At 44.1% G+C, this 20,163-nt stretch overlaps 2 protein-coding genes across 7 annotated transcripts in view; both read left to right on the forward strand.

Annotated features, from left to right (window-relative positions):
• Prpf3 (pre-mRNA processing factor 3) overlaps window positions 1–8,389 on the forward strand; it is a 25,212-nt gene extending 16,823 nt beyond the window's left edge. For all 3 annotated transcript variants that reach the window (XM_055603722.1, XM_055603723.1, XM_055603724.1), the window contains 6 exons: window positions 3,132–3,231; window positions 3,397–3,510; window positions 4,538–4,656; window positions 5,089–5,172; window positions 6,756–6,817; window positions 8,051–8,389. In XM_055603722.1, the coding sequence (XP_055459697.1) occupies window positions 3,132–3,231; window positions 3,397–3,510; window positions 4,538–4,656; window positions 5,089–5,172; window positions 6,756–6,817; window positions 8,051–8,197 (626 nt within the window). In that variant the 3' untranslated portion in view covers window positions 8,198–8,389. The remainder of the gene's footprint in view (window positions 1–3,131; window positions 3,232–3,396; window positions 3,511–4,537; window positions 4,657–5,088; window positions 5,173–6,755; window positions 6,818–8,050) is intronic.
• A 9,095-nt stretch (window positions 8,390–17,484) lies between these two features.
• Rprd2 (regulation of nuclear pre-mRNA domain containing 2) overlaps window positions 17,485–20,163 on the forward strand; it is a 49,934-nt gene continuing 47,255 nt past the window's right edge. For all 4 annotated transcript variants that reach the window (XM_055603706.1, XM_055603707.1, XM_055603708.1 and 1 more), the window contains exon 1: window positions 17,485–18,294. In XM_055603706.1, the coding sequence (XP_055459681.1) occupies window positions 18,090–18,294 (205 nt within the window). In that variant the 5' untranslated portion in view covers window positions 17,485–18,089. The remainder of the gene's footprint in view (window positions 18,295–20,163) is intronic.

The raw sequence follows: 20,163 nt of genomic DNA on the forward strand, positions 1-20,163 counted from the left end.
TGTGTGTGTGTGTGTGTGTGTGTGTGTGTGTGTGTGTGTGTGTGTGTAGAGGAATTTTAATTCAGAACATGGCTGTTCTGGTAAGAGATCACATCCAAAGACCTTCTAGGGTGTGTGATCCTGCTGGAATACAAGCATGCTTTTAATCCAGGAGACAGAGGCAAGCAGAGCTGAGTTCAAGACCAGCCTGGTATAGAAGAAGTTTCAGGTAAAGAAAAGCTTAGTTCCCACCATGGTGGTGTATACATGTAATCCCAAACAATGAAAGTAAAGTTAGTTTGTAGGAGGAAGCACTCATGATTGAAAGTGATGTCTAAAGCCTGGCACAGTGCCTCGTGCCTGTAATCCCAGCACTCAGGGAGGCAGAAGCAGGCAGATCTCTGCAAGTTTGAGGCCAGCTTGGTCTAAAATGTGATTCCAGTACAGCCAACACTACACAAAGAAACCCTGTCTTTAAAAAAAAAAAAAAAAAAAAAAAAAAAACTAAGTGTCAGAAAAAAGTAATAAATCAGAGAGAGAAAGATTTTGACAGAGTAGGCTACACCCAACTCTCACAAGTAGAAAGAGGACAGGGAAGCTACTTAATGAGCAATGCAGACAGAAGAAGCCTCTTTTTACTGGTGGTTGAGTTTTACAGGGAGAAGTTGAATGAGAGAACAAGCTGACAGACAGACACAGGTGAAGACAGAACAAGCCAGAGAATGAGAAGGAGCCAGAAGATGAGAAAAGATTGCTGGAGTTAGTTTGAGGCCAAACAGAACAATTGAGGGGTCAAGAGAGAAGCCAGATTGAATAAGTTATCTTCGAGAGGAGTTTGAGCCAGAAGTGGAGTTGAACCAGCCAGCTTTAAGGACAGAAAGAACGAGAAAGGGTGAGCATATTAAGCAGTAAGTCTCAGGTGCTTCTAGGCTTAAGTTAAGTAGTGTGGGAGCTAGAAGCTTCCAGGACTTGGCCTGTTGGCAGACAAAGGCAGTAATACTCTGAGACAACAACTGAAGAAGGCGAATAGGAGTTCCTTTTACATGTCTGTCTGTCTTCTAGAAACTCTAACCTCTTTGTTTCTCTGAATCATTTACAGGTTCTCTTTTTACCTGTGCTTTGTTTCCTAATGACAGATCAACACATTTTATTATAGAGGTCATTTAGGGTTTATTTTTAATTATTATTTACTGTATTAACTCTTAAGTTTACTGACAGGATATAAAATTTATGAAGACAGACAGGTGGTGGTTGGCACATGCCTTTAATCTCAGCACTTGGGATAAGAGACAAGGGGAATTTCTTGAGTCGAGGCCAGTCTGGTCTACAGAGTGAGTTCCAGGACAGCCAGGGCTACACAGAGAGATCCTGCTTTGAAAAACAAACAATAAACAAACAAAATATTCATGAAGCTAATAGTTGTAGTATTTGTGGAGATTTATACATAGTCCTCGGAATACAGACATACAGGCATGATGGCACTGGCTTGGCAATCCTAGGACTTCGGAGATGAAGCAGGAGGTGGGCACCACTGTGCCCGGCAAAAGATGGGTTTTCCAAAACATCCGCACAAAAATACAAGCTGAGCATGTTGGCACTCATCTCTATTCCCAATACTTGAGAGTCCGGGACTCAGGGATGGCAAGTTTGATGCCAGTCAGGGCTATATAGGGAAACCGTGTCCTAAGAAAATAAAAATAGAGACTGGAGAGATGTCTCAGTGGTTAAGAACACTGGCTGCTCTTCCAGATGACCTAGGTTCAATTCCCAGCACCTACATGGCAGCTTACACCTGTCTAAAACTCCAGTTTCAGAGGATCTGATGCCTTTTAGACATAAGCACATACATGGTACACATATGTGGTGCTCTTAACAAACACAGACAAAACGCTCATGCACATAAAATTAAAAAAAAATTTTTTTTCAAGACATATTTTGTTTGTTTGTAGCCCTGGCTGTTCTGAACTCGCTCTGTAGACTAGGCTGGCCACAAACTGGGAAATCTGCCCACCTCTCCTTCCCTAGGGCTGGTATTCAAGGTGTGCAACACCACCCTGTGGCAGAAAGTCTTTTTAAAGGGATAAATAAAAACAAAAGGATCAACAATAAAATATAACATTAAAAATATTTGAGAAGACTAGAGCAGTACCTAAGTGTTTGATACCGGCTGCTCTTGCAGAGGACAGGTTTGATTCCCAGCACCCATACTGTGGCTAACAAATGCCTGCAACTCCTGCTCCAGAGGGTCTAGTGCCTTCTTCTGACCTCCAAGTGTGTACAATGTTGTGGATAGACATATATTTAGGCAAAACACCCAGAGATAAAACTAATAAAATAACTTTACTCAGGAGTAGTGGCTGGAACTTATATCCTAGTACTTAGAAGAGGCAGGAAGATCAGGAATTCAAGACCAATTTTGAGAACATAGTGAGTTGAAGTGAGATACTTTTCTTTTTTTTTTTTAATTTTTTTGTTTTTTGTTTGTTGTGGTTTTGGTATTTGGTGTTTCAAGACCAGGTTTCTGTGTGTAGCCCTGGCTGTTCTTGACTCCATTTGTAGACCAGGCTGGCCTTGAACTCACAGAGATCCACCTGCCTCTGCTTCTAGAGTGCTGAGATTAAAGGCATACGCTACCATGCCCCTGGAGAAATTTTTTTAATTAATGTATTTTTTTATTAATTACAGTTTTTTCACTTTGTATCCCATCTGTAGCCCCCTCCCATCATCCCCTCCCAATCCCATCCTCCCTTTCTCATCCCCTTCCATGCCCCTCCCCCGGAGAAATGTTTTTAAGGGGAGAAGGAAGGATAACCTTTTATCCCTCTTTTTAGTAATATGTAACCTAATGCCAATTAAATGTCAGGGTTTTGTTGTTTTTTTTTTTTTTCTTTAATGCTGAATCAGAAATAAGCAATTAGGTTCATGCTTTCTCATGATATAAATATACTGAATTTCTTAGATCGTTTGAACTTTTACAGAATTTGAGTTAACAGAGTGAGCTTGTCAAGGTAGGAATTATTGTAGAAAGTGAATTTTGAGCAGAGATTTGAAATAAGCAGTGTTTGAGAGCAAAACACAAACAAGCAAATAACAAAAAAACAGGTTGTCTAACATAGATGAGGACATTCATTGTTGTCCTCTCTCCATTGTAGTGAGAATCTCAAATTTAATGCGAGTATTAGGAACAGAAGCAGTCCAAGACCCTACGAAGGTAGAAGCCCACGTCAGAGCTCAGATGGCAAAGAGACAAAAGTAAGTGGGGTGGGGTGGGGCGGAGCCCAGGACGATGCCTTCCAGACCCTCCTGGGGTCCGTCTTGGAGGGAGGGGAGAGTCCTCTGTTGCTCTCTCTTTCCCTTAGCCCTGCCTCTGATCTGCCATGACTTTCTCACTTGTGGATGTCCTTCCTGTCACGACAGAGCGCATGAAGAGGCCAACGCTGCCCGAAAACTTACGGCAGAACAGAGAAAGGTCAAGAAAATTAAAAAGCTTAAAGAAGATGTTTCACAGGGGGCGCACATATCTGTGTATAGGTAGGTGCTCACACAGGCACTGCCCCTAAACTTTTTGTTGTTGCTGTTTATCTTTTGAGATCTCTCTACATAGTCCCAGCTATTCTGGAACTCACCGTGTAGACTAGGTTGGCCTCAAACCCAGAGATCCACTTGCCTCTGCCTCCCCAGTCCTAGAATTAAAGTTGTGCTCCATCATGACCTCCTTGCACCTGAATTCTCAATATATTCCCCGTGATTAAGGCAGAATCACTGTGGCCTTAAAAGCATACCCACCACATTATTCATCCTTGTGAAATATAAATACCTATTTTATTATCTAGTTCTTCGTCACTATTCTACAGGTAGTGTCTATATAATAGTACACTATTAGAAAGCTAGTGTTTATTCAGATTAAAATTGTTGGACCAGGTGGGATGGTGCATGCCCATAATTCCAGCACTTAGGAGAAGCAGGACAGTTTTGAGTTGAGGCTAACCTGGGCTACATAACAAATTTTTGGCTAGCCCAAGCTAGAAAAGAAGACAAATTCTAATAATACAGAGGAGCACTTACTAAAAGAGTTCCCTCTCTGTTCTCTGGCCTCTTAGGACCACTATCTATAGGTAGTTACTATTCATTGTTTTTGATGTCTCTGCTTAGAAAGTTTCATGAATATGTGGCATCTAGAGGGAACAGAATGTAAAGCTTTTCTACCTTCTGGAACAGTGAGCATATAAATATTTTTTGATGATAGTATGTACCTCTCCTTCATTCATAGAGAAAATTCTAGCTACCTGCTATGAAGAACTATAAGACCAGCACTTGGGAGGCAGAAGCAGGCAAATCTCCTGAGCTGAAGGCAGGCTTGGTCTACGCAGTGCATTTCAGGCCAGCCAGACTACGTAACGAGACCCTGTCTCTAAACAGCCAAATGGACATGTAACTGTGTGTTCCAGGGGCCTGGATTTTAGAAAGATCAGCATTTTAGATCCTTCTGAATTTGCCATCCATTCAGGCAGCTTCTGATGGTAAAACTGAAGACGTGACTAACATTTCCCTCCTCTAGAGTTCGGAATTTGAGCAACCCAGCCAAGAAGTTCAAGATTGAGGCCAACGCTGGGCAGCTGTACCTGACGGGGGTGGTGGTGCTGCACAAGGATGTCAACGTGGTGGTGGTGGAAGGGGGTGAGTGTGCGGGGCTAGAGAGACCCTCTCTAGACCACCCTAACCCTGCAGTGACTGGAAGGGGGTGAGTGTGCGGGGCTAGAGAGACCCTCTCTAGACCACCCTAACCCTGCAGTGACTGGAAGGGGGTGAGTGTGCGGAGTTAGAGAGACCCTCTTTAGACCGCCCTAACCCTGCAGTGATTGGAAGGGGGTGAGTGTGCGGAGCTAGAGAGACCCTCTCTAGACCACCCTAACCCTGCAGTGATTGGCGTAGCGGGAGAAGAGAGAGGTGGGGTATTTCAGAGGTGTCTGTGAAACTCATGTTTTGCCTGTTTCTCTGTGTGCTGAGTAGAAGGCTGCACTCTGGTTCCTATGGTTAGTTCACCTACTCAGTATTAACTGGGTTCTTTCTACTGTGTCGTCATAGCAACTCTCAAAATTTTCTTTCCAGGCCCCAAGGCCCAGAAGAAATTTAAGCGTCTCATGCTACATCGGATAAAGTGGGATGAGCAGACATCTAACACGAAGGGAGATGGTGAATTGGGGTTAGAAGGGATTAAATGGGAGAGCTGTGGGAGGTGGGAATAATAGTTCTGTCTATTCTTCTCTTGACTTCACTGAAATACTCTAGCGTTCAAGAATTCTAGACAGACTTACTTAGTTTTGGTTTGTGAGACAGGGTCTCAGTATAGCTCTGGCTGGCCTTAAACTAATAAGATCCTGCCGCTGCTGGTGGGATGAAAGGTGTGTGCCACCATGCCCAGCTAAACTGACTTACTTAGATGGTACTGCTACATGCTTATGAAATATTTATTGCATTATCATACATATTAGCATAAAATTATCATTCTCCGTATCTTTAAAGGATTTTTTCCCAGCTGGGTGGCTTTCTTTGTCTTGGTTGTGAGTTCTGGTTGTAAGAGTTTTATTTAAAGTCAGAAAACTGCTTTCACTAACAAATATGTACTATAATCTATTATATTTATTTATTTATTTATTTATTTATTTATATATTCATTCATTCATTCATTCATTTATTTATTTATTTGAGACAAGAGATGAGGTTTCTGCGTGTAGCCATGTCTGTCCCAGCCTCAAACTCACAGACATCCACCTGCCTCTGCTTCCTGAGTGCTGGGATTAAAGGTGTGCACCACCACTCTCTGGCGCCTAGGTAGGTTTCTTGTTAGCTATGGCACGTTGGTCCACACTGTAATCCCACTTCAGAGGCTCTTCTAGGAGTTTGAGGCCATCCTGAGCTATGTAGCAGTTTTAAAGCAGCCTAGGCTATATGAGTCCCTGTCCCCAAAAAAAAGTTGATATTTTTTTATTAATTGCTCCAGACTTAGTGGTTTCCACCGATAACCCCTGCACTCAGAATATGGAGGTAGAAGGATGGTTTGAAACCAACTGAGGTCACATGCCAGTTTAAAGCAGATCATACAGAGAGCTTGCCTTCCCCACAGAAAAACAAGATGTAGAGTATTGAGTGTATAAAAACTTTCAGACCAAGCCAGCTTTCTACTTTAATCAGAAAAAGATACTTTGGGTTTTGTTGTTGTTTTGAGACAAGGTCTCACTATGTAGCCCTGGCTGGTCTGAAACTTCCTATATAGACCTAGCTGGCCTCATACCCAACAGAGGTCTATTTTCCTCTGCCTCCCAAGTGCTAGGATTAAAGACAGAGGCCACCATGCCCAGCCAAAGCAAACTTTGGAGCTAGGGTTTAGAGTTAATTGGTTAAGCATTTGTCTATCACATTCAAAGCCCTGGACATTGGGGTTGGCCTGGGGCACAGGTAAAGAAAGAAAAGCTGTTTAGTGGGATGTGATTGCAGAAGCTTGGAATCCCAGCACTCAAGAGGCTGAGTCAGGAGGATGGTCTTAAGCTGGAGCTAGCCTGAGTTACAGGGTAAAACCTTATCTCGAGGCTGGTAAGCCCTTGCCCGTGCGTGCATGTATGTGTTTGCTGTTTGTTTAGTGTGTTGCACAACTTTTACCCAGCACTTGGGAAATGGAGGTGGGCAGATCTATAAGTTGGAGGCCATCCTGATCTATATAGTAGTGAGATCCTGTCTCAAAAAATAAGACAAGTATTAAGCTCTTTTGTCTTTTCCAGATGATGAGGAATCTGATGAGGAAGCTGTGAAGAAAACTAACAAATGTGTACTAGTGTGGGAGGTTGGTAATCTTTGTAAATGCTGAAGTAGAAAGTTAGCTGGAATATTTATTATATATTTCCAGGCCGAATGTGAGATGCGAGTAAATTGTATTTTTCTCTCTGGGAAAAATTATATCATACCCTCTGTGTATAATGAAACATGATCTAGGCCTGAGAATCTGGTGTTGGTTGGGTGGGGCCTAGGAGTGTAGCCAGGTGACAGAGTGCTATTCTAAACTGCATACAGCTCTGCAGCAGAAGAGATAGGATGCTGGTGTCAGCCAGCTCTTCCCTCTGAGCCAGTGTCAGATTTCCTTGCCTTGTCTGTAAAATATGGCTGTTATTTGATTTCCCTGATTTGTTGGTATTGAGAATAATTTAGAGCAGGTCCAAATTCAACTCCCTGTACTCACTTTGGAAGAGCTTACAACCTCCTGTAACTCCAGCTCTAGGGAGTTACAAGGACCCCTTGTCCTTATTAGGTACCTGCACTCACAAGATCACAAACACATTTCTTCCTTAAGTTTTTAAAAAGGTTTACTTTTGTGTATGAGTGCTTTGCCTGTGTGCACGTGCGTGCATGCATGTATATTTGTGTTTGTGTCTCTACATCATTTGCATGCCTTAATGCTCATAGAAGCCAGAAGCAAAGCTGTCAGATCCCGTGGAACTGGAGTTACAGATAGTTATGAGCCACCCTGTGGGTGCTGGGAAACAAGCCTGGATCCTCAGCAAGAGCAGTAGTTGCTCTTAACTCCTCAGCCATCTCTCAGAAATTTTTTTTTTTTTTTTAATTTTTAGAAAAGGTTCTTGCTAGTGTACAGTGCTTTCTTTACATGCCTGACACCTAGGCTCAGTCCCCAGTACTGAGGAAAAAAAAAGTTGTTTAAGTCTCTGGTCCCCTTTAAAAACAGTAAAAGAAAAAGACAGAAACCCTTATATATAATGATGCAGATATCTAAGAGATGGTTATAATTATTTTATCATAGAATCACATTTCAGTTTGGTATGTGGCTATACACGTTATTAGGTCTTTTGTGGTAGAGTGTTTGCCTAACATGACTAAGGCTCTAAGTTCAATTCCAGATATTGGAAAGGGGAGTGAATTAGAAAGCTTATTGCAGTTTTTGTCTCTCCTGGGCATGGTGGTGCATTAGGATGCTGAGGTAGGAGTTCTAATTCAAGGGCAGTGTGGGCCAAATAGCAAGTTATTCTTTTCAGATAAGTGAATACCAATTTTGCTTCTTACCTAGGGTACAGCCAAAGACCGGAGCTTTGGAGAGATGAAGTTTAAACAGTGCCCTACAGAAAACATGGCTCGCGAGCATTTCAAGAAGCACGGGGCCGAACACTACTGGGATCTGGCGCTGAGTGAATCTGTGCTGGAGTGCACAGACTGAGACTACTGCTGCCCTGTGTCTCCTTCACCTTTGTTTCTTCCACCTTCTCACTCTACTTCCCAACCTTACCCACTGTGCGTGTGATCTCAGAACTGTGCCAGGCAGACATTGGCGCAAAGAGACTACCAAGTCGGTCTGCCTCGTGCTACCCTTCATCCTGTATGTGCATATGATTAAAGAGTTATTTTTAAATTTAGTGTTTTTTTTTTTTTATATAGTCACAGGTATTAGAGTTTGGTTCTTCGGGTGATTTTTCCATTGTTGCTAGGATCCCAGTAGTTGAAGTCAATTAATATCTGATCTCTAAATACAAAAAGTACATTTTGCTGGAGCAAGTAAGTCAGGTGGTATTAAGTGGTAATGGGATCAAATAAAATGTGTATTTCCTAACCTTTATAGCTGTAGTAACAAGGTCAGGCCCTAGGAAATGAGTTCTTCAGATGGGTATTGATGTTTTAATTGAAATAGAGGCACACTGTCCACAGGCATCAGTTTGTAAACAGAGACAGAGTTTGGCAAGTTAGCCCAGTTTTCATGTTAATGATGCCATGTGGCCCCTCTCTTGGCAATGTGGTAAATAAACTTTAAGAGAAACTTGAAGATAGCATCTCATATAACCTAGATTAGCCTCAGACTTGCTTTGTTCAGAGTTACCTTGGATTTTTGACCCTCACTGTACCTCCCACATGCTGGAATTACAGCCTTTATTTGTGTTGGATATTGAACTCAGGATTTTGTGCATGCCAGGCAAGCACTGTACCTGCTGAGTTCATCCCCAGTCCCCAACTTAACATTTTGCTTCTGGGGGAAAAAGCCAGGGGTTTTGTTTAGGTCTGTAATCTCAGTACTAAGGAGGCTACCTCAGGCAAACTTCTGTGCATCTAATATCAAGCCAGGTCTGCATGATTCCGCGACAGCCTGGACAACAGAGTGAGATCCTTTCTCAAATGCCCCCATGTATTAGTTGCTGTGATGAAACACTGTGACCAAAGTTTGTTTTGGCTTATGGTTTCAAAAGAGTTGTAATGAAGGTTTGGTAACAGATGGACAGAAAAGGAAGCTGGCTAATCACAGGAAGCAGTGGGCAAAGCTAAAACCCTCAAGGCTGGCCCCCAGTGGCATTCTTCTTCCAGCTAAGCTCCAGTCCTTCCAGGTTCCATAGCCCCCACATACAACAGTGCCACCACTCAGGTTAGGGGCCAAGTGCTCAAATATGTAATTCCACAGAGGTGGTTTTGGACCAGAACTCTCCCTCAAAAACACAACAGCCAGGTGGTGGTGGTGGTGGCGCATGCCTTTAATCCCAGCGCTCAAATTCTGATGTTCTTGCCGTTTGTCACTCAAATGTTGGACATGAAGGTATGTGTACACAACCTGTGCATGGTAAAAATGGTTAAGGGCTTTTGGTTGTTTGTCTCACCACCACCACTACCATTTCCCAGACAGGGCTTCTCGGTGTAACCGTGGCTGTCCTGGAACTGGCTCTGAGGCTGGCCTCAAAGTAAGAGAGATCCACCTGCCTCTTCCTGAGTGCTGGGATAAAAGGTGTGGGCTACACACCCAGTTCCATTTTGTCTTGTCTTCATACAAAAAAAATAAAAGCTCCCTGATAGTGGATGTAGCTATATTGCTAAACCCATCAAATCCTCTTCTAAAAGATAGTATGTGGACTGGGAATGTAGCTTAGCAGAATACTTGAATAGTATATACAGCCTTGGGTTTAATGACTAGCACCCCAAAAACGTGGTACACACCTGTAATCTCAACACTGAAGGTAAAGGCAGGAGGGTGAGGGATTCAGGATGATCCTTGAGCTATTATAGTTCGAGTCTGGACTGTGATGCTTGAGAACCCTGTCTTGTCTACAGAGTGAGTTCAGGATGTCCAGTGGTACACAGAGAAACTTTGTCTCAGGAAACAAACAAACAAAAATTCTGTCTTAAAAGGGGGAGAAGAGAAGAGCCAGATGTGGCACACATCTTTAATTCCAGGACTTGGGAAGCAGAGTCAGATTTCCCAAGTTCAAGACCAGTCTGGTCTACATTGAAGTCCTGGCCAGCCAGGGCTACAAAGTAGGCCCTGTTTCAAAGTAAATGAAAAGACCTGGATGTGATAGCAGGCCTTTAATCCCAGCACCAGGATGCAGAGGCAAGTGGATCTCATGAGTTCAAAGCCAGCCAGAGCTATACAGTGAGACCTTAAAATACAGGGTTGGAGAGATGGCTCAGTGGTTAAAAGCACTGGCTGATCTTCCAAATGGACCTGAGTTCAATTCCAAGCACCCACCCTGCAGCTTGCAACTGTAACTACAGTTTTAGGGGGTCTGACACCCTCACACAAGCAGGCATAACATCAATGTATATAAGATAAATAAGTTAAAAAATCCATATAAAATACATAAATTCTCCTTATCTCAGAAACTGACTATCTGATGGTCTACTTAGCAAGTGCAGAGCGGCCTGTACCTATCCCACTATTTTGTGTTGCCTGTTGAATGGCTCCAACCAAAACCAAGTAGAGCACTCACAACACTACTACATGGGAGGCTTATATAAGTACTGCTGGAACAAGTAAACATGGAAAAACACAAGACCTGAGGGGAAACCTAGTAGTCTCTCTTGTTTGTGTTTCTGTTGTTTTCTGGGACAGCTGGCCTACAACTCAAGATCTTCCTGCATTGGCCTCTTGAGTGCTGGGAATACAGCCCAACATGGGATGTATTTAAATGAAACCCATTGCTTTGTATTATGAATATATTCTAAAATAGTAAAGATCGGGGACTAAGAGCCCTTGTTGCCCTTGCAGAGGACCTGGGTTCAATTCCCAGCACCCATATGATGGAACACAACCATATTTAACTCCAGTTCTAGGGAATCTAATGCTCTCTTCTGACCTTCATGGGCACTGCATGCCAATAGTGCACATATACACAGGTAAACACTTGTGCATGTGAACTAATCTAAAAATAAATACAGATTAAAATTGTAAAGATTAATAGTTGTGAAGAGTTAAGAGGGTAGATGTCATAATACTTTTGTCTAGCCGTAGAATGTTCAGGAGTGAGCCCTAGCCACACAAGGTTGCACACATCTGTAACCCATCTCTAATCCTAGCACTTAGGAAGCTGAAGCAAGAAGATCGTAAATTTGAGTCCAGCTTGGGCTACATAGAGCCCCTGTGTTTTGTTTCATTTTTAAGAGAACAAAATAGCCTGCTTCCTGGCCTGATAATTTTTGAGTTCAATTCCCAGGACTCACATGGTAGGATAGTATGTTAGGGCAATGTATAAAATGCCTCCGCTGCACTGTGGTACATGACATTCATCCCAGCACTCAGGGACAGAGTTCAAGGATGCCTGGCCCAAAGAGTTGGTTCCAGGACAGCTATGGCTACACAGACAAACCCTGTGTTGGAAAACCAATAAAAACCCAGGAGGCAGACAGAGGAAGGTGGACTTCTTTGACTTCAAGGCCAGATAGGTCTACAAAACAAGTCCAGGACAGCCAGCGCTACATAAAGAAACCGTGCCTCAAAAATAAATAAACTCATGTACTCAGACTGTTTAACCTGCCTTTAAGAGAATAATGTAACAACCAACCTTACTTGCCCTGGATTGAATATTGGATTTTTCTTTCTTTTTTCTTTTTTTCTTTCTTTCTTTTTTTTTTTTTTTTTTGAGACAGGGTTTCTCTGTGTAGCCTTGGCTGTCCTGGAGCTTACTCTGTAGACCAGGCTGGCATTGAACTCACAGAGATCTACCTGCCTCTGCATCCCAAGTGCTGAGATTAAAGGCATGGGCCATTACTACACAGCCTGCCCTGGATTTCTCATATAATCAGCTTTTACCTCTGAAGCCAAAATATAGCTGTAAACTTCAATGACCTGCTCTTCCATGCCCATGACCCATAGTGCATGTTTATCATTTGCTGAAAGCAGAAAGATAGAAATTGGAAGCAATCTTCTAAAATGAATACCCATCATAAATGTTGGGAAGCAACATTTGGATATGGGGTGATAAAGAATGATGTGTGTAACAAAGTTATCTGGGTCAGTTGGGGTTTTTGGAGTCAGGGCCATAATCCCTCGTAAAACTGTTAAAGGTTTCTGTTAAGTATTTCATATTCTTTTCCCATGTGATGCTTTCCACACTGCTCAGTACAGACAGCAAAGCCCTTTTGTTAAAGACAGATACAGAAACAGTCATTGTTGCAAGACAGCCTTAGGACAGGCACAGATTCAGATTCATTCAACAGACAGAAAGGATGAAACACACAGGGAGCATGAAGCAGAGAATCTAAATCTGGACTCACTCCTGGTTATGTGACTCCAAGGGAAAGTGCTTTTTTTTTTTTTTTTTAAATGTTTTTTTGAGACAGAGTTTCTCTGGGTAGCCCTGGCTGTTCTGGAACTCTCTCTGTAGACCAGGCTGGCCTCAAACTCAGATCAGCCTGCCTCTGCCTCCCAAGTGCTGGGATTAGAGGCATGCACCACCATGCCTGGCTGCTTTGATTTCTTAATGCAAAACCAACAGGTTATTGGTAATCATTAATCACTAATGTATTTAATCCACACAGAACAACTGCAAGTTGTCCTCTGACCCCCACAAGTATACTGGGGCATGCATACACCCCTCACCCACTTACATGTAAAGTTTGTTTGTTTTGGTTTTTGATTCATTTTTGAGACAGAGTTTCTCTGTGTAGCCCTGGCTGTCCTGGAACTCTCTCTGTAGACCAGGCTGGCCTTGAACTCACAGAGATCCACCTGCCTCTGCCTCCCTGAGGCTCCCAGTCTACTTTTTATTTTGAAAAACTGTCTTAAGTTGTCCATGCTGGCTTTGAACTCACTCTGTAGTCCAGGCAGAACTAGAATTTATGATTGTCAATATTTCTGAAGATAAAAATAAATATATACAAATAGGGACCGGAGAGATGGTTGAGACCACTGTCTGCTTTTCCAAAGGTCCTGAGTTCAATTCCCAGCAACCACAAGGTGGCTCACAACCATTTATAATGGGATCTGATGCCCTCTTCTTGTGTGTAGACATACATGTAGGCAGAACACAATATGAATAAATAAATCTTTTAAAAGAAAATTAAGAATAAAAATTAAAAATCACAAAAATCCACATAAAAAGGATTTAAGTAGGCAAGGTATGATGATGCAGACTTTTTCTTTTCTTTTCTTTTCTTTTTTTTTCAGACAGGATTTCTCTTGGCTGTTTTAGAATTTAAGATCTGTAGGCCTTGAACTCACAGAGATCCACCTGCATCTGCTAGGATTAAAGGTGTGGGCCACCACCACCCAGCTGATGACAAAGACTTTTAATCCCAGCAGCTGAGTGTGGCAGAGGAAGGTACATCCCTGACAGTTTGAGACCTGCCTGACCTACACACAGTTATAGGATGGCCAGGGCTGCAAAGGAAGACATTGTTTCAAAACAGAAACAGAAGATTTAAATGAGCTTTGGGTATAGCATAGGAAAGGCTGTGGCTTTGAACCCAAGACTAGAAGAAAAAACAAAAAGCGAGAAACAAAAAAGGCTGGAGCAGGAAAGGAGAGATGGCTCGACCATTAAGAGCACTTGCTGCACTTCCTGAGACCAGGGGTTAGTTACTCGCATCCATACCAGGCAACTCACAGCCTTTAGGGGATCTATTCCTCTTCCTACCTCCAATGGCATTCATTCATTCTCTGTCTGTCTGTCTGTCTCTCTTTCACACAAACTTTTTTAAAATATGCCTGTGAAAGGGTTAGACTAACTTTGTAACCTGTATGTCTTCTAAAGCCTATAGTTTTGAGTTTTAGGTTCAGGTTAAGCTAAAGCCTCTTAGTACCTTTCCAGAGAATGGAAAAATGTGACCCTATCTATGAGGACAGATAGAAAAAAAGGCAAGCAAGCTGACCTTCACTCAGCAAAAAGAAAAACTCCTGTCTTTGAGATAGCATTTCTTAGCAATGAACCCAGACTTCTTCTGAGTAGCTTTTGACCTGCAGCCAAAAGTCCGAAGCCCCTAATCTTCAAGGATGAGCTAACCACCCCCACCTTCAATTGCAGCTGCATCCACACTTGGCAGGACTGGCCAAGCTTGAGCACCTAAGACTAACCAATTATCTTACTTTATAGCTTCCTCATCCAATCCTAAATTGCCAAGACTGCAACTTCAAATCTCCCGCAATTTTTCTTTTAAAAACCTAAGGTCTTTGTCTCCTGGTGCCACTCTTTGCTGACAGCAGGGGTGACCCCATTGTGCAATGGTTAATAAACCTCGTGGTCTGGGGGAGTTTCTGGGAAGGGCGCGATCTTGAACTCCTGAGCTGTGAGACCCCAGGTCTTTCACGTGTAGTAGTAAGGGATGTCCTTGAGCCGCCGTGTAGGTTAAGCACTTCCCTCCTACGCCAACTCCTCTAATAATTACGGCAAATTGGAGAGGTTTTGAGAAGATAACTGAATTCGTAGCGGTCTGACTTTTATTATTGTTTTCCTTTCTTTCCTGATTTTTGAGACAAGGTTTCTGTTAAAGCCTCAAACTCAGAGATCTGCCTGCCTCTGCCTCCTAAATCCTGGAATTAAAGGCGTGCACCACCATGCTCCGCCAAGTAGTTATTTTTAGACACCTTGTGTGACAGCCTGTGAAAAGAAGCTGTGAATTTACTGTGAACTCTGGACGGAGCAGTGTGCAGAATGCTCTTCCCACAAAACGGCCTTCTAGAAAGAGGCATAAACTATGATAAGTGAATCCACCTGAAAGCAAGGACAGAGGGAATGCCTTGGCATGTCCACATTATCTCTGTGGGAAAAGCGAAGGCCTGGGAAAAATATTCTTGGCTCTTGTTACATGACCAAAGATGATAAGACATAGCATCAAGTGTATTCCCTTGCTGTCCTTGTATTTATGTAAGCTAACTGTAAACATCACCTCTTGCTTGCTTTTACACTAAAAATAGAAGTGCTTTGTTTACGCTACTCTTGAGCTTTAAAGTCTTGCTCTGAAACCATTATACTACCCAATAGAAAAACGAAAAGTTAAGACCATAAATGGTCATGGTTGAAACACTCAGTAAATCCCATCACTCAGGAGGCAGAGGCTGGTGTATCTCTTTGAAGCCAGGAGGATTACATAATGAGACTACTTCTTAAAACACACACACACACACACAAGATCAAAAGATAAGCCAGGTGTGGCAGCTGCAGTCTGTAACCCACAAGCCCAGATTGTTTTGGGCAGAGACAGGAGGGCTGCTCGAGCTTGCTGGCCACAGGCAAAACAATAAGGAATAAAGAAGAGACAGGGCAGGAGCCCCGACATCCTCCTCTTGTCTCAAACAGCGAACAGACACACACCCACACACACCAGCACTGTTCCCTGATTTAAAAAGGGTTTCCTTACTATTTCAGTTAAAGACTGCCAACATTTATAGAAGCCCTTGGGTCAACCAAATCAAAATGGAGTTAAAGCCCCGTGTGATCAAGTGAAACTTAAATTGTTTATCTAATTTTATTTTGATTTCCCAAGAAACCAAAAAAAGGGGTAATAGCCAAATCTCCAAGCAGGTCAGGTCCAGCTGGCATGATAAGAAAATCCTGCTTTTAACCTTTGGAAGAAAAATAACTTGAAAATAATCAATCTGCTTTGAGTTCAAATTCTTCTTTCCTCGACTCTTTTTTCTTTTTTTCTTTTTAGATCCTCAACTCTTTTTCTTTGCAATGCCAAATTCCTTTCTGCTCAGCTCATCAGAATATTCGTTGTATAGAATTAGAAGATGCCTGATTCTAGGGTCATGAAAGTTATTACGGTCTTTAAATCTGTTGTAATTTTTTTTTTTTTTTCTTATACGGAAACCCAAATCTCACTGATCGTCCTGGCACACGCCTTTAATCCCAGCACTCAGGTAGGCAGAGGCAGGTGGATCGCCGAGTTTGGGAGTTTGAGGCCAGCCTGGTCTACAGAGCAAGTCCAGGACAGTCAAGGCTACACAGAGAATCCCTCTCTAACAAAACAAAAAAAAGGAGCTCAAATCTCAGCACTGGGGAGGCAGGCCAATCCTGTCTCTGGTCTTAAGAGCTGGTTCCAGGATAGCTAAGGCTACATACAGAGAAACCTGTCTCAAAAGAAACAAAAAACAAACCCAGAGTCGCTACAGTGGCTTTCCATTCCCGACGTGAACCCTCTTCGCTCCTAGCCTTTTGTCTTACTGGCTTCCTTGTTCTTCCTCTTGGTTTAGGGAGTCGGCACTTGGTGTTCTTTGCTGGCGCCTCCTCTTCCATACCCTCATTTGAGCCTGGTTGCTTTTCTCAATTATCTCTTTTTAAAAACCGACGCACACCATTTTTATTCATATTCTCAGTCTTTCTCCCTTAATCTTATACCATACCACTTTTTATGACTCCTTAACTCCCTGACACCAAATCAAGACGGAGGATTGATTTTTTTTTAAATCAGCTTTGCTATCATTTCCCTAATTCTAAAAAGTTCTTGGCACAGAGACATTAATACTAAATGATGAGACAGGCTCCTTGCCTCAAAAATCTTTTCTATTAGGGAGGCATAATTAAGAGGAAATTGCTGTGTTCAGTAGGAATGTACGAACCTTCAAATTTTCCCAAAAGATTCGCACAGGTAGATGTAATGGTTAATCTGACGCTATGTTAATAGACGCCAAGACTTAAGGCTTTGTAAACTATAACGTACTACACAGCTGTGAGGTTATCATAACCGACCAAGGAAGCCACATCTTGTCGGAGGAATTTGTGTTTAGTGTTCTCATTCCGTCTTTCTAGAACGCGGACAGTCGAGTGGCGGTGAAGGGCCTCCAGGCCCGGCGTTTTAACACCGTTTGGTCTAGGAGTCTGCGTAGAGGAGGGCGAACTGGACCTGACGCATGCGCACTTCCTACCGCGCCGCAAGATGGGGGCCAGCCATTTTGTCGCGCGTAGGTCCCCGATTTAGGGGTGGTAGCGGCTGCGGCTGCCAGAAACAGCGGCCACAGAAGGACGGGCGTTCCCCACCCTTGTGCGGGCTGGGGGCTCCCAGTGAGCAACTCCTCCATGCAGGGGAGAGCGGGGCGGGGCCCTGAACGCCGGTCTCCCATCGCCCGGCTCCTCCATCCCGCCGCCCCACGTTTTCCTCCCATCCAGCTTCGCGCACGCCCAACGCGCAGGCGCACCAAGACACGCCACGCCCCCTCAGCGTTCAGGGCCGGAGGACTCCTGCGCGCGCTTCTCCGACCCCTCCGCTGATTGGTCAGATTGCAGCGCCATCACGCCTCAAGGTTGAGAAGGAAGCGGAGGGGCGGGGCCGCCGTGCGCGTGCGCGCTGCTTCTGCTGGTCCATTGCTGCTATTGCGTTGCAAAAAAAAAAAAAAAAAAAAAAAAAAAAAAAAGAAAAAAATTCTGACTAGGTAGTTCTGGGCCTTCTCTGTGGTAGGGAATCTAAGGGAAAAGCCTTCCTCAGCCAAGGGGACAGCCGGGGAGTGTTACGTTTGCGGTACCAAGGCCTCCCTGGCTCGCCGGAGTTTGGCCGACGGGATGAGGCAGGGCCTTGAGAGTTGAGGCCCGTGGAGGATAAAACCATTAGTCTCGCTCGGCCTGGGCCCTCTGGAAGGCGTCGCAGGTCCCGTCTTCCTCGTAGCTCGCTCCCGGCTACTGGTTCAAACACGACCCCCGAACCTTCGAAACCCGCAGCCCCTCGTTGCAGCGTGTGGGAGCCGACGGCGCGCCCGGCAGCCGGCCCGCCTCGGTCCGGGAGAGCCCGGCGCGCGCACCGGCCCACCCCCTGGCCTCCCTCCCTCCGGCCGCCTCCACGCACTCGCAGTGATTGTTTTGCCCGCTCCCGCCGCCGCCGCCGCCGCCGCCGCCAGAGGACCAGCGGCGCTTGTGCAAACCGGGAAGATGGCGGCCGGCGGCGGCGGAGGCAGCAGCAAGGCCTCCTCCTCGTCGGCCTCGTCCGCAGGGGCCCTGGAGTCTTCGTTGGATCGAAAGTTCCAGTCGGTGACCAACACCATGGAATCCATTCAAGGCTTGTCGTCCTGGTGTATAGAGAACAAGAAACACCACAGTACGATCGTCTACCACTGGATGAAGTGGCTCCGGAGATGTGAGTGTGGGGGCGCCCAGGAAGGGGGAGACGGGGGAAATGGAGGCAATGCGGCCCCAGAGCCTCCGGGCTTTGCCCGCGGAGCCTCTGCGTTCAGTTGGGGTTCACGTTACAGCTCGGACGCGAGTGTCCCCAAGCGCAGACTCCATTCCTAGGCACGGTTGCCCCGATCTGCAGGGGGCTCATTGCTTGGAATTTCGTAGCCTCTCATTTGGCGTGACCTTGGCCGTTGGGCCTAGACCCGTAGAGGTGTACGTGTTTCCCTTGCGAGCTCTGTAAGGTGTAGTGCTGGCTTTTCTGAACCTTCACGGAGACTGTCGCGTCCGTTTAGTTCTTAAAGGCCTTGACGTGTTAATGGGTTTCCTGGTGGTAGTCAAGCGATGGTGTAGGCTATCCGCTTCTCTGGAATAATGTTGGACCATTCAGTGGTTAACGCCGACGTGAAACTTGTGTTATGTATGAAAAGGGCCTTCTCTTGACTCCCGTGGGTAGACTGGGCATGTGTTTTAAGGAAGGACTCCCTGGATGAAGGTGAGGCAGTGTAAGCGCCCCAGAGCTGGGAGGCGACCACCTGTTTTCTCTTTACCTGTGTTTGCAGCAGTAAAATACAGACTTCGGGATACTGCCAGGACAAAACTGCGAGACTGTAATCGGTATCAGCCATTGGTACCCAAGTATGAAATGTATCCGGCCACTTTTTAATCACCTGAAATACATTTTACAGAATTGAGTTTGTTTGCATAGACCATCAAAATAGGAAATGTGGACTTTTAAATATTTATTCATTTTAGCATCTAACTAACCCCTCCCCCCAGTTACACTCTCTTGCCTTCAACCTGTGGGGCTCTCCCACACCGCTGCTTTAGTACAGAAAAGAGGTCTTCTAAAAATATGGATTGTTAAACTGGGCGTGGCGGCTCGTGCCATTACTGAGGCTGAGGCAGGAGGATTGCCCCAAGTTTGAGGCCAGCTTGGGCTACATAGTAAATTTCAAGCAGTCTTAACCCCGAATCCATACACATTTGCTTGAATTTTAGTTTGGTTCCTGTCTGTATAGCCCCTTGCCAGTGGTATTCATTTACCACTTTTCTTATTCCATGGCTGTCTTTGCATTGGTAATATTTTTGAATTTACTTGTTTAGTGAACAAATATTTAAAACTTCAAAATCATAGGCCCCAAATTGGAAGTCTTTTGTGTTTAAAGTTATTGATAGGACCGTTGTTCTGCTTCTTTGAAATACAGTGTTGAAAAGGATATTCGGGAAAAAAGACACTATTAGCTAATTTTTATTTACTATCATCAGGTTTTTGGGTTTTGTTGTTGTTGTTGTTTATTTCTAGCCAAGGTAAAATTAGAATCTGTAATATCAAATAGATGCTGTCACCTTCAAAGACTCACATATTATGTATCTGCACACGCCAGCCATTGCCTTATATCTTATAATATACTTTATAGGCTATTGAGTTACAAAGGAAGAAACTAGGGCTCAGAAATGTCAGGTTGCTGAAGGTTACACAGTAAAATGGTGTAGTTAGGATTCCACTCTGTCACTAACTTTGTGAAACAATGTTGGGTGCATTTGGTAAATCAGTGTAGTAAACAGTGCTAACATGAGAACATCTTCCACCCTGTTTTAAATCCATTTTACCAAATTATGAAGCATTTTTACATCCCCTTCTATTGGGCTCTGGTGCATTAATCATATGGCTGCATTATTTTCAAGAATAAGTTGGTCCCCATCTCTGCTTTCTGAAATCACAAGTGACAGTTATCATACTTTTTTTTCCTAGTCAGCAATAATGAGAGATGCTAGCACCAGAATTTTTCCTGCCTATGCTGTTTTGTGTCTGAGCTTATTTCCTTTGTTG

Source organism: Psammomys obesus, unplaced genomic scaffold (assembly GCF_907164565.1).
Source record: "Psammomys obesus unplaced genomic scaffold, mPsaObe1.curated_primary_1811, whole genome shotgun sequence".
NCBI classification, from domain to species: domain Eukaryota; kingdom Metazoa; phylum Chordata; class Mammalia; order Rodentia; family Muridae; genus Psammomys; species Psammomys obesus.